The sequence below is a fragment of the Canis aureus genome, chromosome 16, assembly GCF_053574225.1.
Source record: "Canis aureus isolate CA01 chromosome 16, VMU_Caureus_v.1.0, whole genome shotgun sequence".
NCBI lineage: Eukaryota > Metazoa > Chordata > Mammalia > Carnivora > Canidae > Canis > Canis aureus.
In genome coordinates this window covers 17,002,463-17,020,937 of record NC_135626.1, presented here as the reverse complement: position 1 = coordinate 17,020,937, position 18,475 = coordinate 17,002,463, and the positions used below count along the sequence as shown (strand labels likewise).

At 36.9% G+C, this 18,475-nt stretch overlaps 2 protein-coding genes across 25 annotated transcripts in view; both read left to right on the top strand.

The window, feature by feature from the left end:
• Window positions 1-3,836, top strand: part of EFCAB5 (EF-hand calcium binding domain 5) — a 176,974-nt gene extending 173,138 nt beyond the window's left edge. For 14 of the 20 annotated variants that reach the window (XM_077851861.1, XM_077851867.1, XM_077851862.1 and 11 more), the window contains one exon: window positions 3,096-3,836. In XM_077851861.1, the coding sequence (XP_077707987.1) occupies window positions 3,096-3,289 (194 nt within the window). In that variant the 3' untranslated portion in view covers window positions 3,290-3,836. The remainder of the gene's footprint in view (window positions 1-3,095) is intronic. The other 6 variants (XR_013354113.1, XM_077851877.1, XM_077851868.1 and 3 more) reach the window with 3 other exon arrangements.
• Window positions 3,837-11,319: 7,483 nt separating this feature from the next.
• Window positions 11,320-18,475, top strand: part of NSRP1 (nuclear speckle splicing regulatory protein 1) — a 54,060-nt gene continuing 46,904 nt past the window's right edge. Inside the window, exons 1-3 of one of the 5 annotated variants that reach the window (XM_077851895.1) lie at window positions 11,438-11,472; window positions 11,914-11,943; window positions 12,515-12,608. In XM_077851895.1, the coding sequence (XP_077708021.1) occupies window positions 11,453-11,472; window positions 11,914-11,943; window positions 12,515-12,608 (144 nt within the window). In that variant the 5' untranslated portion in view covers window positions 11,438-11,452. Of the gene's footprint in view, window positions 11,473-11,913; window positions 11,944-12,514; window positions 12,609-13,886; window positions 13,983-18,475 lie in introns of those variants that run through there. The other 4 variants (XM_077851896.1, XM_077851897.1, XM_077851898.1 and 1 more) reach the window with 4 other exon arrangements.

Here is an 18,475-nt window from a genome sequence, read left to right as displayed (position 1 = left end):
AAAGAATTAATGAAACCTGTGCAACCTGACATCTGCCAAGCTGCAAAATCTGGCATCTCTCCATCACAAGAGGGCAGTAGCGCTCAACCATCTTTAATGGAAACCCAACAGAGCCAAGGAGGCTTCATTAGAGAAATCATTACAGCCAGTTGTTAACACATCAATCTTTCATTGGAAAACTCAGGCAAACAGGAACCACAGCCCAGATAGGTCCAGAGCTTCTGTCCCCGGTAACAAAAAGACAGGAAATAAGCAAAAGGGGCTTGTGAAAGGGAGAAGCCTCCCTCCCCATCCTCATGTCCTTGAATCACCGTGGAGATGGCTGACTAGCTTAATAATGGCTGCAGATAGGGGTCTGTTTCATTTGGATGTTCAGATAAGAACACTGTGGCAGGCATCAAGGGAACAGAGCTCTTAATGGGGATTTGGGAAGGGCAGAATAAAAACTGTTGGGTGCAACAAAGCTGATATCTCAGAAAATGAATTAGGCTTGGTTTTAGGAATGAAACCTTGAATAAACTTTAGATTCATTAACATTGGAACATTAAGATAATCAAAGTAAACTTTGCAACCTATAGCATACCTTGTAAAGGTTCCAGGAAACTAATTAATACAACAGGGATCAATTATAACAAATGCACCTCAATATTTTTAAATGTTTATGTTGATTGGTCTAGTATTATATAACTTGAGATGAATCAGGTATTTTTAATGTGCTCTCATGTCCAGCATCTGTTTTTGTTTCCATTCATTATGGTCACTTATGTTAATAAGCTATAATCTGAAAAGACTTTTAAGATTTGAAAAACCTAACTTAATCATTCCGTACTTTAGTCCCGGAACAATTTAGAAAAAAGATAGTACTTCTGTGTGTGTTAAAAGAGAGAATTTTACAAAATTGTACCCCCATGTTTTAAAGTTACCCTCAAATAAAAATTGAGTCTTGTGAATATTTCCCAGTTTTTATGTGACTTTCATATCTCATATTGTACCTTTTGTTACCAAAACTTTGAAACCATAGAAAGGCTAAATCTAATTCAAGGAATCTTGTTCCTTCGTATATAAAAAAAAAAAAAAAAAAGGGCTAGAATATAGGGAAATAAAATATGTTCTGTCATTCTAATAGATACCCATGAGGCACAGAATTGTCATTGTTGTCAATAAGCCATTGGATAGAAGATGATATTTAAAAACTCCTATTCAATTATGAGTATCATTTAATGGTTTAGTCAACTCAAATTAGCAAACATTTATTGGGTTAGGCACTATAGTAGACAATAGGATTAACAAAAATGTATAAAACACCAAGCTGAGGGTGAGAGTCAACCTAAAAGAAGGAAGGTAATTAATATGTTTTAGAAACTATAACATTGTTAATCCTCATAAAATATCTGAGGTATTATCCCTGTTTTATGGAAGATGAAACAGACTAACGGCGATTAAGTGGACTGCTCAGTCACAGAACTAGTTGGTGTAGAGCCAAATTGGAACCCAGATCTGTTCAACTTTTATAATTTTTTAAAAAAGATTTTATTTATTCATGAAAGACACAGAGAGAGAGAGGCAGAGACACAGGCAGAGAGAGAAGTAGGGCCCATGCAAGGAGCCCGATGTGGGACTCGATCCCAGGACTCCAGGATCACGCCCTGGGGCGACTGGCAGATGCTCAACCACTGAGCCACTGAGGCGTCCCTCTGTTCAACTTTCAAAGCATATTCCCTTTTCATTGGACCATTCTGTCTGAATATTAGTCATTGACTCCTGGGGAAAAGTAACTTTTATAAATGACAGTTTAATAGTTTTCAATTTGACAAATGAAACATCAAGGTGTGCCGTGATCACATATTTTATTATTTTATTAAAGATTCATTTATTTATTGAGAGGGGGGGAGAGAGAGAGAGAGAGAGGCAGAGACACAGGCAGAGGGAGAAGCAGGCTCCATGCAGTAAGCCCAACGTGGGACTTGATCCCGGGTCTCCAGGATCACACCCTGGGCTGCAGGCGGCGCTAAACCGCTGCGCCACCGGGGCTGCCCATGTTTTAAAATAAATTTTAATTAGGAAATATTTTATTTTTTTTAAAGATTTTATTTATTCATGATAGTCACAGAGAGAGAGAGAGAGGCAGAGACACAGGCAGAGGGAGAAACAGGCTCCATGCAGGGAGCCCGACGTGGGATTCGATCCCGAGTCTCCAGGATCGCGCCTTGGGCCAAAGGCAGGCACCAAACCGCTGCGTCACCCAGGGATCCCAGGAAATATTTTAAACATAGAAGTTAGAGGGGTGCCTGGCTGGTTCAATCAGAAGAGCATGCAACTCTTGACCTTGGGGTTGTGAGCCCAAGCCCCACATTGGGTGTAGAGTTTACTTTAAAATAAGTTAGGATTAACACCTGTGTAGTCATTACAGTGCCATATGCTATATTCAATCTTAACGCTATTTATGAGTCAGACACTTTTAAAGAAATAAAACATTATAGAAACAGTTGAGACTTTCTATCTCTCCTTGATCCCATTCTCTTTTCTCTCTAAAGTTAACATTATGATTTGATGTTTATCAGTTTTATGCATGATTTCTTTTATTACATGCTTATGAATCTATAAACAATATAATATTATTTTGCAGTGTTTTGGTTTATCTAAAAGAACATTTGTTTAAACGATTTTATTTATTTATTTGAGAGAGAAAGAAAGAATGAGCAGGGAGGTGGGGCAGAGAAAGGAGAAGCAGACTCCCATGCTGAGCAGGGGATGATCTCAGGACCCTGGGATCATGACCTGAGCCAAAGGCAGATGCTTAATCAACTGAGCCACCCAGGTGCCCCAAGAACATATTATTTTACAATATACTTTTTGTGATAATTTGTTTTTGAGATTTATAATCAAAAGTAGTTCTAGTTCTTTAATCATAAAATGCTACATAATATTATATGAATATAGCAACATTTATTATAATCTATTTTCTTATAATTACATAAAATTCTGCTATGGCTTTAACTTAACATGCCTAATGAACTTTCATTATAATACTAGAACTTATATTTTAATAATAGAATTACAAAACTAGCTGAATTAACTTTTTTTTCTTGGTACAGGTCATTCTCGAATTGAAGTATGGAAATTTGGTAATATTGTCATCGAATACCTATACCACTGGGCACACATCTGCTTAGCTCTCATGGAGCTAAACAAAAAACCAAGCAGTGCTATTTTACCCCCGTTGCCCTCCAAAACTGACTCCTGTGTTTATGCAAAAATGCCAAAGGGAAACTTGCCAGGGAAATGCTAATGAATTGGTACTGTATTTAGGATATTTTTGTCATGTTGTTTTGTTAACTATAAAACATTTTCAATTGGAAAGGAGTGCCACATAGACATATTCTTCTCCTAGACATTTACCTCAGCACTTTTAAAACAAAAATGCTACCTAAGGAGAAATTGATCTAAAAACTATCTAGTTAAGGTAGCCGTAACCAAATATATGTTATACAATATATTTAAAAGTTTCCTTTTAGTCTTAGCTTTGTATCTGCCATGGGACTCTTGTGGTTAATCGGGTAGAGTTATTTTTATTCTTTTAAGGTACAAAGTAAAGACTGAGGATTTAAGGGGAAAAAATGGCAATTTTTACATTAAGAGTACCAAGTAATAAAGATTTTAAGAAATGAACTGGGAATTGTTTTTCTAACTTTTCAGAGACTTAAGTGAGCACCACTTCTTCTTCCTCCCCAGCTCTGGCTCCCCCTCCCCACTTATTTTAACAAATTATTCCGATGAATAGAAATTCTTGTGGAAAAATGTCCATGACTCATGGAAAAAAGAAAACACTTTTTTTTTAATAACAAAAACCTCTCAAGTTCAAGAACTGCAAAAAGAATTTATATTTATTTAAAGCTTATTATTATGGCAAACTTTACTGCTCTTTTGTGAGATTTCATCTTTGCAATAAGATATCTGATGAGAGTCCATTTTTAATAAAAATTTGGGAAATTAAACTTCATTTTCTTTATTTTGTTGACAAAATGTGATGTGTTCCAAACATCTTATAATTTGAGATTGGAGGCCCCTTCTTAACCTTTTCTGATAAGATGGCAGTGTTATTACCAGTCCTCATCTCCTGGATGCCCAGTTTTAACCTATAAGCCTATTTCATATTTAGAAGAGGGCTTTTCAGGGCATTTGCAACAACATTTCTAGGAACAATGTTCTTGAAGATATTAAACTGAGAGTCACATATCCTGATGGTTTCGGAACAAGCTTATAGAATTCACCGTGCATACAAATGGCATTTTAGGCAGTGAGGAGAGGACATTTTTGCAGAATGCTACCTTCTTAACCATTATCACAGGCATTAGGTTAACTAAATGGCATCTAGCCTAATGAGAACAGATATCATACATTTGCGTGGATTTTAACTCATTAAAAGTAATTTCATACTCCATTTCATTTGATCCTCCCAATAACCAGTAAGGTAGTCAGTCCAATATTATAATCCCCACTTTATAAATGAGGACATAGGCTCAAAGAGTGAGTTACCTAGGTCCAAACAGCTAGGAGAACCAGGGGGACCCAGCATTCATCTTTCCTAATTTTTGCCAGCACCTCAGTCATCTCACAAACACTTTTCAACCTTTACCAAGCTAATGACCATGTGATCAGGCTTTTGGAAACTACTTTAAAATTAAGCAACCAACAATTAAGATTAATTGAATTTATTTGACCATCATTCAAGTAAAATACCATGCCTTAACACCAGGAACTTACTTTAAGTGAAGCAGATGCTGTTTACACTTGGCAAAAATTTGGATACAGATTTATATTTAAATCTATTTATTGGATAGATTGATTTGAATAATCTGAACAGATTGAATTACCTATAGTTACATATACTTCAGAAGCATATAATTGATTAGATTTTTATTGGCTCTCTTTGCTGTAGCTTATAGGTAACAAGGACACTGTATGGTGTCAACCATCTAGACAATTTTCATTCTTTTTTTTTTTTAACTTAAAGGAGATAGAAGTTTATTGAATATACTAAGGGAGGAACGAGTAAGGAGAGACTATCTACCAGGACATGGTGGTAGGGCTAAAATTATGGGGGAAATGAGAGGGTATGAGAATGTATGCAATTTTCCTTCTTTGGTAATTATGTCCAGTTTAAGTAGCCCATTGGTCAGCTAGGGCCTATGGCTATTTTGAAGTGAGTCACTTAATGAGCCTGTTTGCATTCAGCCCAGTGGTCATGGTGAGCCCTTTAGCCTTTCTCAGGTTTCCATTAGTCAAGCCTGTTGTCTACAAGTGGCCTCTACATTCTTCCCCACCTACTCCCCCCCGCCCCCCCCCCCAGAGATCAACAATGACAAATCTTTGGCATTTGAGCAGAGGACTCATCTTCAGTAGCTGCTTCATATTGAACAGAGGAAGGCATGCTGTCCCTACCTAAACTTGTGGATCCATCAAGGGTTTTGTGCAGTCATAGACCAGAACATGGCATTATATTAAAGTGCTGAGAGGAGATTTGAGTGAATTTAAGTGAAATTCTCTAGTGGCCAGGTCCATGGGATTTAGAGGGAGGGGACCCTCTGATGGCATGGGCTGGAATCCTTGTGGAATCATCATTTGTATGTAATTGTTGGATTCAATCAGATGCATAGGAACATATTTTGCCTGTAGATCAGGATGGCAGCTGGAGCCAAGGGAACAAAAGGAAAAGGGGTGGGGAGGTGGGGCAAAAGAAGCCAGGCAGCTGAGTTAAATCAGCATCAGGAAAGGGTCCCAGGGATTCCTGGGTGGCTCAGCAGTTTAGCACCTGCCTTTGGTCCAGGGTGTGATCCTGGGGTACCAGGATCGAGTCCCACATCGGGCTCCCCACATGGAGCCTGCTTCTCCTCTGCCTGTGTCTCTGCCTCTCTCTCTCTCTCTCTCTCTCTCCATGTCTCTCATGAATAAATAAAATCTTAAAAAAAAAAAAAAAAGGAAAGGTTCCCAAATGAGTCCATCATGCGTGCAGATTTCCCTAGATGAGCTTCTACTGCCAAGTGCACTGTCCATTAGGAACAGAGACTTCAGAGAGATGGAGTGGAAGATGAAAGGAAAGGGATCCTTCACCCTCAGAGGCACAGGCAGTCTGACTTGTCTGCCCTCAGACCTTTAGATCACATCTGGGAGCCATCCTGGCCAGAGATCTTCAGTTGTCTGAGAAGTACTAGGGTTAGACTGCCAAAGGGCCCAAAAGAAAGGAGAGGGAAGGAAGGATCAAAGGGCAAAAGGGGCAAAAGGGTAAATTCCTCACCCTTTCAGCAAGGGTGGTGTGGTGGGCTCCCTCTGGGGCTTCAGATCCTCACCAAGGAATAACCTTGGCCACGGTTGTCAGTCCCCTAAGGAGTACTAGAGTTGGTCCATTGAGGAAAAGTCCTGGGAAATTCCAAGAGAATCTGAGAATAGTCTCCGCCCAGGAGAGGTTCTCCATATGGGCCACAAAATGTGGGACATTCAGATTGGGTGAAGGCCGGTGGTGCAGGCAGTGAAAGAACTCACCTAAGGCAGAAGAAAGGAGATAGAAGTTTATTAAACTGCAAAGGAGCCTCAGTGGGAGAGATTGTCTGCTCCGAACATTTTCCTTTTTAATTATGGCTTTCCATGGTCTAGGAACAAGTTTTCAAGACAATGATACTGGAATCTTCAAAAGTTCCTGTTGGTTCTTTTAACAGCTTTATTGAAATATAACTTATATAGAATATAATACACCCACTTAACATGTACAATGTAATGGTTTTTAGTATATTTACAGAATTTGCAACCATTACAACAATCAATTTTAGAACATTTTCATTACCCCCATAAGAAACCTCATGCCTATTAGTAGTCACTCTCCATTTTCCCCCACCCAAGCCCTAGGCAATTATTCATTTTCCTTCCTGTATGGATTTGCCTACTCTAGATATTTTATATAAATGGAATCACATATTATGTGATTTCTTGTGACTGATTTCCCATTCCCTCTTAATATAAGCTACCAGCTACTCTTACATTCCATAGACATCCCCAATCCACTGACTCAGATCTTTTTGCCAGTAATTTTGGGAATTTTCATTCTTCTCATGGGAGGTTTATGTAATGCCACTCTCACCTAAGCCCACCCTACATCATTAACTCTGTGTTCTTACTCTCCCTTATATGATTTTATTATAAAGGCCTCCCTCAATAGATAATATCAATTAATTAAATATTGCCTATTTCTTTGTGATTAGGCATGGTAATTATACTCAGAGGGTGTTCCACTTCCTAGTCATTAATTCTATTTTACCTCTCCTCAATCTGCTGCCTGGGCTTAGACTGTCCTGCCCACAAGCCACAACCAGAAGGCACCTCTTGGTGGCCACATTTTGTTCTATATGACCCTAACTCTCCAGCCATAGCTTTTTGCCAAAGGGAGACCAATTTGTGAAATGGACTAATATAGAAAGTAACCAAACCATGGATAAACCAAACTGGGAAATAGCAATAGAAGCAGTGTCTAGAAGGATAGTTAAGTGTTTAGAGAGGCCAAAAGTTTCATGCCAGGCCTTAAACAAATTAAAACATACTGACTTTCAGGTAGTACAAGTTAGCAGAAACTGTTGGTAGAGAAAAAGTTTAGAGAATGGGTAGGGATAAGAATGCACAAAAAGGCAAAGGGTACAAAAAACACCAGAGACTTAAAGAGTAAGGAAATAACATCAGTAACGTTAATGTCAAATGACTCAATGGAAGACCCATTAGTTTGGGTGCTGAGGACCCTATAGTTGTGTTGGATCCAATTCTAAGTCAACTGTTTTGTTCTTGAGGTCTTATTTCTAAAAGTCTAAGAATTATCTCTTGTGTAACAGACAGGAGTATGGTAGTGATGATACCATCTTTTATTGGCTTACTCTGCTTCTTTTCTTCCCGCATCTTCAATAAAAGTTCCTAAACTCAGGTTCAAAATGTTAGGAGGTTTCTCTGTGTTTCTGATTCACTGATCAGGAACCACCATTGCCGCAAACTCTGCCAAGTGACGGAAGAACCTGAGATCTCTGAAACCCTTCTACCTCTGGGAAAATCATACAACTGCTTCACTACATCCTAAAGGTAATGGGAGAATACAGGATCCAATACACCAATTCAAAAGCTCACTTTATATATAGGATATTGAGCTGGGTAATTTTGTATAACTAATTCCCTATTCAGTCTCTTCAAGCAAGAGGCAGACAGTCTTGGCAGAGGGCTTTATTTTTACCTTTTATTGATTCTTTTTATTTTAAGCAAAATAACATATACTCATAGTTTAAAGAGTCATCCTGTTATACAAGGTCTTTTAAGACCAGAGCATTTCTCAGTCTCTCTTCCCCCCTATTTTTCTTACTTCTGAGTCAACTACTTTCAATTCCTTTAGCTCAGGCATTAATAAACAGCCCAAGGACTAAATCTAGACAGTTGCCTATTACAATATAGTTTTATTTAAAAAAGCCATGCTCAGGGGTGCTTGGCTGACTCGGTGGAACAAGTGACACTTAATCTCAGGGTCATAAGTTTGAGCCCCACATGTGACATAGGGTTTACTTAAAAAGGAAGGAAGGAAAAAGAAAGAAGAAAGGAAGGAAAGAAGAAAGTAAAGTCATGCCCATAATGTTTATGACTGCTTTCCAATTTTAGTATATGTGCTGCCGAAGTGGGCATTTATGACTGCTTTCACACTACAAGGGCACAGTTCAGTAGCTGCCAAGCTACTAAGACCCCAAGCCCACAAAACCTAAATATTTTTTATTTGACCCTTGGCACAGAAAGTTTCCCAACCCCTATCTTGGCTTTTCTTTTGATATGTACCTCCACAGTGTGAATGAACATGCTGTGTGGCTACATTTTTCCCCCGATTTAAACAATATTTATTAGCCTCCCAGTATGCATTACAAGGATTTAGCTTCTTGCCCATATGTGTGTTGACACACACAAACACGAAACATTTCCTATTCCTCCATCCTTTACAATATATTACAATGTAATTTAAGTTAGAATAGACTGATATTTAATTTAGCATTAGCATTGTGATTATGTATGCTATTTAAGGGCTTAGCCATGAGGTAAATTATAATTTTCCTTTTGTAAACATTTTTTCACTTTCCCTGGAATTAATGTCAAAAGAGTGGCTGGAGTGACCATAATAATAACACACAAAGTTGATTTCAGAGCAAAGAATATTACCATGATAAAGGTCATTTCATAATGAAAAATAGGTCAATTAAGAAATCACAGCAATCTTCAATATTTATACATCTAATACCAGAGTTTCAAAATACGTGGAGCTAAAACTGATAGAACTGCAAGTCCAAAGAGACAGGAGTAGATTACTGGTTACCTAGGGTCAAAGGGTCTGGGATAAAATAATTGACTAATGGATATATGCTTTCTTTCTTGGGCATTAAAAGTACTCTAAAATTGATTGTGGTGATGGTAGCACAGCTCTCTGAATATATATTAAAAATCACTGAATTATACACCTTAAATTTGTGAATTGGGGGTGCCTGGGCGGCTCAGTTGGTTAAGTGACTGACACTTTATTTTGGCTCAGGTCACGATCTCAGGGTCGTGATATCAAGTCCACATTGGGCTTCGCTATGTTGGCTGTGGAGCCTACTTAAAATTCTTTCATTACCCCACTTGGCCATCCCCGACTTAAAAAAAAATGGCTGTACTAGATAGAAATCTGATATACACAGAAATGGTAAATATGTGAGCAAACATAATATTTTTATTTAAAAAATGTTTTTGGAAGATAATTGCTTAAAGCAAAAATAATTATGTGTTTATAACATAGAAGTAAAATGTGTGAAAACAATAGTACAAAGTCTAAGGGAAAATGGAAGTACATTTTTGTAAGGTTTTTAACTTATACATAGAGAAGTATATTCTTACTTGAAGACAGACTGAGATAAATTTTTTTTTAAAGATTTTTTTTTTAATTTTTTAATTTATTTATGATAGTCACAGAGAGAGAGAGAGAGGCAGAGACACAGGTAGAGGGAGAAGCAGGCTCCATGCACCAGGGAGCCCGACGTGGGATTTGATCCCGGGTCTCCCAGGATAGCGCCCTGGGCCAAAGGCAGGCGCCAAACCGCTGCGCCACCCAGGGATCCCGACTGAGATAAATTAAAGATGTATATGAGAAACCTAAAGTAACACCTTAAAAAAAACAAGTATGGCTAATAAGCCAACAAAGACGTTGTATCATAAAAATCTTAAGGTGAATTGTAAAAATTTCTTGATCAATCCAAAAGAGGGCAAAAAAAAAGGAAAATAAAGAGCAGGGAGGGTTAGAGAACAAAGAACAGATTGGAAAACAGAAAAACTGCAACCATACTCATAATCACTTTAATAGGGGGTTTCTATACTCATAATCACTTTAATATGGGGTTTCTAAACACCATAGTAAAAGAAATTGTCATATTAGACAAAAAAAGCAAGACCCAAATATATAATACTATCAATATGTGACCCACTTTGACTATAAAGACACAAATAGGTTAAAAAGGTGGGAAAAGATATACTATGCTAACAAAGCTGGCTGTATTAATATCACATACAGTACATTAAAAGAGGGTAATTCTCAATGGCAGAGATCAATGCAAGAGGACCTAACAATCCTAAGTGTTTATATACCTAATAACAGAACTGCAAAATAGAAGAAACAAAACTGACAGAATTGAAAGGAGAAATAGATCCACAATTATAGTCGAGTATTTTAACATCCTTCTGTTAATTGAAAAGATATCTTTGGTTGCCGTAAGACCAGCTTGGAATGGGCCAATTGCTAGTGAATGCAGACGGAATGTGACTAGATTTAAAAATATACATATATATGATTTTGACTTCTATACCCAGTATTGACACGTTATTCATCCCTTTGTCCCGTGAGCACAGGTCCTGTATTAACGTATAGATTTTCATCTTCTGCCCAGTTCCTGGAGCCAGGTATACTCACACAGATTACCTCCGCGGGGCGGGGGGACACAAATATCGATAGCCTTAGGGCAGTGTTTTTCAAATTTGAGTGGTTATCAGAGTTACCTGGAGGGTTCGCTAAAATTCAGATTGCTGGGTCCCATCTCGGGAGTTTCAGAGACAGGAGGTCTAGGAAAGGGCCAGGGAATTCGCATTTAACGAATTCCCGGATGATGCTCCACACTTTGGGAACTACTGGCTTAGAATTTTGTCATTCCTTTCCTCCCATTAAATTCGAGACAGCCAGTGGGTTTCCAAACAAAGCCGAAGGCCGTAGGAGTCGTCTCCCCATAAGGCGTAAGCAACTCAAAAGGACTCAGCAGCCACAAGTGGTCCGCACCTCCCAGACCCGCGCGAGAGTTTACGTGACGACGTCGGCGTCGGCGTCAGCGTCACGTCGGCGTCAGCCACGTTCAGCGGAGACGGGAGCAAGATGGCGATTCCGGGCAGGCAGTGAGTGATCCGGGAGTTAGGGTCAGGCTGGGAACGGAAAATCGCGGCGACTTTGTCTTTGGCCGAGGAGTAAAAGTGCGCTGGAAATGAAGGGGCTTGTGTCGTCAGGGATAGAGACGGGGAAAAGCGAGAAATCCTGAGGAACATATTCCCCTCCCCCCCCCCCCCCCCCCACATTTTCCAGGATGGAAGCCCGAAGTTTGAGGGAGAAACTTGTGAGGAAATAAAGGAAGTTAGGCTGAGGGGCAGAGAGCGAGACTTTTCTATTTTCCAAAAGCTCGGTCTGAGGCCCCTCAGTCTTGCTTCCTACCCCGCGCTTGAGTTTCTCCGTGGTTGGATGCTTTCATGGGCAATGAGAAGAGACAATTCCTGGCTTCCTTAGACGGCCTTATTCTCCTTGGCTGCTCAAGTCCTGATTCCCGCCCTCCCTTCTTGTTTTAGGAATGTTGTGCTGAGAAACCACAGAAAAGGGTAGGCATATAGGGAACTGGGGTATACATTACCGCAAGAGAGACAAACATTACGTGTTCTTGGAAGTTTTACCTTTGATGTATAATCCTTACTTCCCGTGATCTCGGCATTTTAAAGGCCAAAAACGTGAGAAACTAAATGAGTTGGATCAGACGGTTCTCTGAGATGATCCAGGACAGCAAATGAACTCAGTAGAGTGTAGTGGGCATTTGCCCCGTGTCTACAGGGGTTTCTCAGTTAGTGGGCATTAACAGCTTTCCGCTAACATGTTCTTTCTAAAACGATACTATTATTTCATTATCTAAAACATTCTTTAATTACTTCTTTTCTTTGATTAAAATGGTATTTGAATTTGGCTCTTGTCTGCAAATAGTTACTTAAAAGTAATACTTATAAAATCTTAACGCACATTAGAATTTTGAGATCACTAAAAAGCAGAAACTGTTACATGTTCATAACCTATATGATATGTTTTGGCGTGTTAGCTTCATCTGGAAGAGGTAGTGGATGTATTATTTTTTAACATTTAAATATAATGGTGTAATTTCTATTTCAAAAAAAAAAAATGCAGGTATGGGCTTATTTTGCCAAAGAAAGCACAGCAGTTGCACCCTGTTTTGCAAAAACCATCAGTGTTTGGGAATGATTCTGATGATGATGATGAGGTAAGGGAACCTATGTTTTTCCGTTGCATTGTTGGAAATAATAATATTTTTAATAGAACTTGCAAATTTGATGTCTTTGCGTGCCTTGTCATCGCAGTGTATCTGGAGTATTATATAACATATAATGTATTGTATATATAATATATACACTCTAAATATTATATGTAAGTATATATGATATATAAGTTTGTGTAATGTATAGTATGTGATAATTATATTTACAGCATTATCAAAAGGAATATTTAAAGAAAGACTTCTCACTGATTTTTTTTCTTCATAAGTGATACATGGGTGATCTAAGTATTTTTTTAAGTTGTGAATTTCAGTTATTTCTAAGCAGTTATACAGAGTTGTTTTAGACAGCTAATACTGATGTGACAAAATTGTTAATATACAGATCCCTGAAAATGAGCTATTGATACTACTACAATAACATCTAATGTTAATATTTTTTGTTTTAGCAGCCAAAACAATGTTTTCCTGTGAAATCCACAGCTTATAGTAGAAACAACCCCAAATGTATCTATCCTTGTCTAATACTTAAGTCGTTTTCTGTATTTCTAGACTTTTGCATCAGTTAATCTCGTACTTCGTTTGTTCTGGCAGACAGGTAGCTTTTCTTTCAGTTTTTACAGATGTTATAATGCAATAGGTATATACTTGAACGTATTGCATTTTATAATGTTCAATATACTTGAATATACTGCTTTTTGCTTTCCTTCTGTTTAAGAAATTGGTTCTGGATACAGTCTACTTCCCTACATTCTGCCTAGACAACTATCACATTATGATTTTTATTTGCATTTCCCTGATGGCCAGTGATATTGGCCATTTAGATAGCATCTATGGAGAAATGTCTGTTGGTATCATTTGCCTATTTTAAAATTGGATTATTTGTCCTTTTAAGAGTTGTAAATTTTCTTTATATATTCTTTTTTTTTTAAAAGATTTTATGACAGAGAGAGAGAGAGAGAGAGAACAAAAAGGGGGAACAGCAGGCAGAGGGAGAGGGAGAAGCAGACTCCCCACGGAGCAGGGAGCCTGATATGGGGCTCCATCCCAGGACTCTGGGATCATGACCTGAGCTGAAGACAGACACTTAACTGACTGAGCTACCCAGGCGCCCCATCTTTATATACTCTAGATACTAGTCCCTTATTAGATATAATTTGTGAATATTTTCTCCCATTCCGTGGGTTATCTTTTCACTTTCTTGGTAGTATCCTTTAAAGCACGAAAGTTCAACTTTGAGAAAGTCCAATTTATTTTTTTCCTTAGGTTTCTACTGCTTTGGTGGCGTACCTAAGAAACCACTCCTTAATCCAGTGGCACAAAGATTTGTACCTGTGTTGTCGTTTTACTACTTAAATTTAGGTCTGTGATCCAATTTTTTTTTTTAAAGATTTTATTTATTTATTCATAGAGATGCAGAGAGGGAGAGAGAGAAAGAGAGAGGCAGAGACATAGGCAGAGGGAGAAGCAGGCTCCATGCAGAGAGCCTGACGTGGGACTCGATCCAGTGTCTCCAGATCACGCCCTGGGCTGCAGGCGGCGCTAAACCGCTGCGCCACCGGGGCTGCCCTGTGATCCAATTTTGAGTTAATTTTTGTATACTGTATGAAATAGGGGTCTTTATTATTTGCATATAGATATCCAATTGTCCCAGTGTCGTTTGTTGAAGACTATTCTCCATTAAAATGACAACACTTCTGTCGTTTGTTCTAATATACAAATAAATATATATATATATATATATATATTTATATATATATATATATATATATACATAACCTACCATGGACATGCTTATTCTGTAGTTTCACATCCTGGCATACCATGTAACACAAAGCAAAAATCTGAGAAGGATGGATGTACACAAGTGATTTGAAAAGTTTACATATGTTATTGTTCTTTCTTTTCCATTGTGAAATGAGGCTGGACAGTGGATACACTAGAGCCAGAAAAGCTGGGCTAGTCCATTTTGCTCTTTCTTCTTTCTGTCTACCCCTCCCTCTTTTCTTCTCCTCTTCTTTTACATAGAGGGACTTTAATTAGTTAATTAAAGTTAATTAGTTTAATTAATTAGCAGCGAATTAGTTACATAAATAGTCAAAAAGAGGATGGTGAGGCAACCCAGAGATTAGCAGTAGTAAGAGCAAGTAGTGATAAATGGAGGGATACAGGTAAGATACAGGTCTTGGAGGCCAAGAGCTAGGGTGACCTGGGAACTGGATTCTTACAGAAGGAGCTGAAGCCACTGGGGAAATTCCGTCTTAAGTAGAGAAAAACGCAGAGAGGAATACTTTGTTTTTGATCTTTCCAATAGATCATCTTTGTTTTCCTTAGGTAGAGCTCAGCCAGAAGCCAACTGACAAGAAAGTTGTAGCTTAGTTCTTAATGAACAGAATATAAAACTTTTAGTGTAACAACTTACCAATAATGAGATCAGTCTGATGAATTCCAGCTTATTCTTATACTGAGAAGTAAATTTCTTAAGTATATTTAAATAGTTGTGATGTTTGAATATAAATCTCTTATTTAAAAATTAATCAACAATTTAGGCAGCAATGAAATTATTGGTGCCTTGGGGAAAATGTGGAGAAAGATATTTTATGGTTCTTTCCTAAAGAGGGCATTTGATATACCTGGAAAGGAGCTGCTACAAAGCAAATGCATTGGTGCTTGCAGCAATTAAGAAGCATTTGAGAGCCCAAATTTAAGATTAGACTTTGTTTCCAATGGTCCAGCAGATGGGGCCCTAGTAAATGAATTCAATTTTAATATATACTTATAAATCCAGAGTAAGTTTTAAAAGTAGGAAAGTACTATTTAAATGATTCGTCTTTTAAAAATTATCGAAACTAATTAGAAGTAATTATTTTTGTTCAAAGGTAGAGAAGATGGGAGTTTTTACCCTATATGAGTAAGAAGTTTATATTGTATCCAAATGCTACTGTCTGATCATGTGTTAGAAAAGTTTTGCTGTGATAGTAATGTGTTTATTCCAGTGTATCCTCTTCTAGTCCCATTGCCACCACCTTCATTACTTAGATTTTAATAGCTTTGTAACTAATTTTTTTTATCATCTGTCTTCTTAAATTAATTTGAAATACTGTTTACAGATTGATCTTTTTAAAGTTCTATTCACTGTAACTCTTGCTTTTGAACCTAATCGTATTTAAAATCTAAACTGCTATTGAAAGCTTGACATTGAAAGCCTTCACTGTGCTCTGGCTTCCAAATGCTTATTAACATTTTTTCTAACTGTGCTCCTCTATGTATGTATGTGTCTGAGTTTTTTTGCAACTCTGCTTTTCTTCACACTAGAAGTCTCCTCATTCTGCGTGTCCAAATTATAGCCATCTTTCAAAACCCATTGCAAAAGCTGCTTTCTTCATTTCCCTCAGGGGAAGCAGTCTCATCCTTTTTTGGTCGCTGTTCTTTTCTTAGCACTTAGCTTTTTATACCTTGTATTGTAAGTTACTTGAAAGTCTTTTTACTATATGAGCTCCATGGGTTAGGTTCTGGATATCTATGCTGATACGTTTACTACATGTAAAGTTACTTACTCAGATGCTTTAGCTGTCTGAATTGTAAAGAGCCAGGAAGTAGATGTTTGGACTTTGCAGACTAACTGTTGAACTTCACTCTCTTGCTGTGAAAGCAGCCATTAGATAATATGTAAACGAACGAACATGACTAATGAATGTATTCTAATAAAACTTCACTTATAAAAAGAGGGGTGGCTGGCTTTGGCTGTAACTTGCTGACCCCTGGTCTACACAATTATTCTCAAAAGTACTTGTGATAACCAGTAGTTTTTCACAAATGTTGTAAGATAGTCAGTGACTAAAATAGATTTTGCATGACAGGTTAAACAAGGAACTTCATTTTAGATGTTGCTACTAAGTGCTTGTGCATTTTGCAGAGCCAGTGGCTTTTCCTTTTAATCTTGGCAACTGAAATACTTATTTCTAGACAATGTTCTTGTAAGATCCTATTTTACATTGTAATTTCATGAAAGAAGTATGAGCAATACAACATGAAAGTTGTTGCAGTTTGCTATCTTTATCCAAAAGCAACAATTTTCAGATTAGATCAAGATACAGAACTCTTTGATCTCTTTACAGAATTACTAAGTTAAAAAAAAAAGAATTACTGAGTTAAACTAGATAGCAAATATTTATTAATTTAGTTTTCTTAAACGTGTCAGAAATGTCAGATAAATGGTGGATGATAACAAAAATTGCACTTTGAGTCACTCAGAAGCCATTGTATAGTCCTTTTATAGGTTAAGCGTTCATTTGTCACAAGATGTATGAAGCATTTATAAAAACACTAATACTTCAGGAAAATGCATTTATAGACAAATATAGAATAGAAATATCTAATAAACATTACAGATATTTCATCATAGTATATTTAAGAAGTGTAAATTAAATTAGGACAACAGTGAGCTGCCATTTTTTACTATATTAGCAAATACTTTTAGAGAATGGTAATGGCAAGGTTTTGGTGAAATGGGTGTTCACACTTGTGTTAGTATAAGTTGGTGCCTCTTTTGGAATGTAGCTATGCAATTTATATCAATCCTTTAGAAGTTAAGTGTGTTTAACTCAGTATATCAATCAAAGACAAACTGTATTTTCCCTTCTAAAATTCTCTCTGGAAGAAATTATCAGAAATTTGAATTAAAGATTTATAGATACTCAAAAATCTTTGTTTCAGGGTTGTTTATGAAGGCAAAAACTTAGAACCAGTCCAGCTTTCTACAATAAGTGTATGGCTAAATGTGGTGTGATGTATATACAAAATTGTTACAGATAAAATCAAAGGAAAAAAGAAAGCATTGCAGAATATTAATTATAGTTGTCTTTGTGTAGTCTACTGATGAACGGTTTTTTGTATTTTTATGTATTTTCCAAATATTCCACAGTAGTTGTATAATTGAAAAAATATTTTTTAAGAAAAATTAATGGTGAATTTGATAAGCATTGTCTATAAGATACTTAGATTTTAAATCATGTTAAAATATAAAAGGAAATAACACATTTCCTCTGATAGAAGGCATAATGAAACAGTGAGTATTGGAACTACTTAGAAGCATGAAGTAAGGTGAAATGAGCAGAATACAAAACTGAATAATATAGTTGTATACATATGTGCAAGTAGAAAAATAAATGAAATCTGTTACTTTTTTGGATGATAGCACGTGGGTTTTTTAGTTTTCAAAAAAGTTATATTGTTATTAAAATTTTGAAGAATAGAAGGAAATGAGTGCTTTAAAAAAGATAGCCATAATTGTATATTCTTGAAGTTAGAAACATTAATAAGTAACTGGGTTACATGATAACACTTCATTGCTTTCACTATTTCTTAATCTTTCTCCACTTTAATTGCAATCTTTTAAAAGCATTTTCTAGGAAAGTAGTCTGTATAGGTCTGTTTTTCCTAATGAAAAAACTAATTATTTTGGTTGGATGCCTATTTGGTTTGCTAATAGTGAGAAAAAGTTAAAATGTTAATCTGTCACAACAGTATAGTACATCTGAACCTATAAAGTTTCAGTTGTGGTTTTTCGTTAGTTATAATAATTTTCTATTTCTCTGAATATAGTCTGGTATAGTTAAAATGACAGTTTTATGTAAACATGACAAAGCAGATTATGTATGGAAAGCAGAAAATGTATATTATTTTAGTGGTGACTAAAAATTTTTCATACTTTTCTCATACTACTAAAATGAATTCCTGGTAAATTCATGATACTGAGTATATCTAACAGCAATATAAGCCATGAGGGATTTGAAGTAATTGTGCAGTTTTACTAAAAAAGGCATCCCTATGACTTGCTGTCCATAAGTGAAACA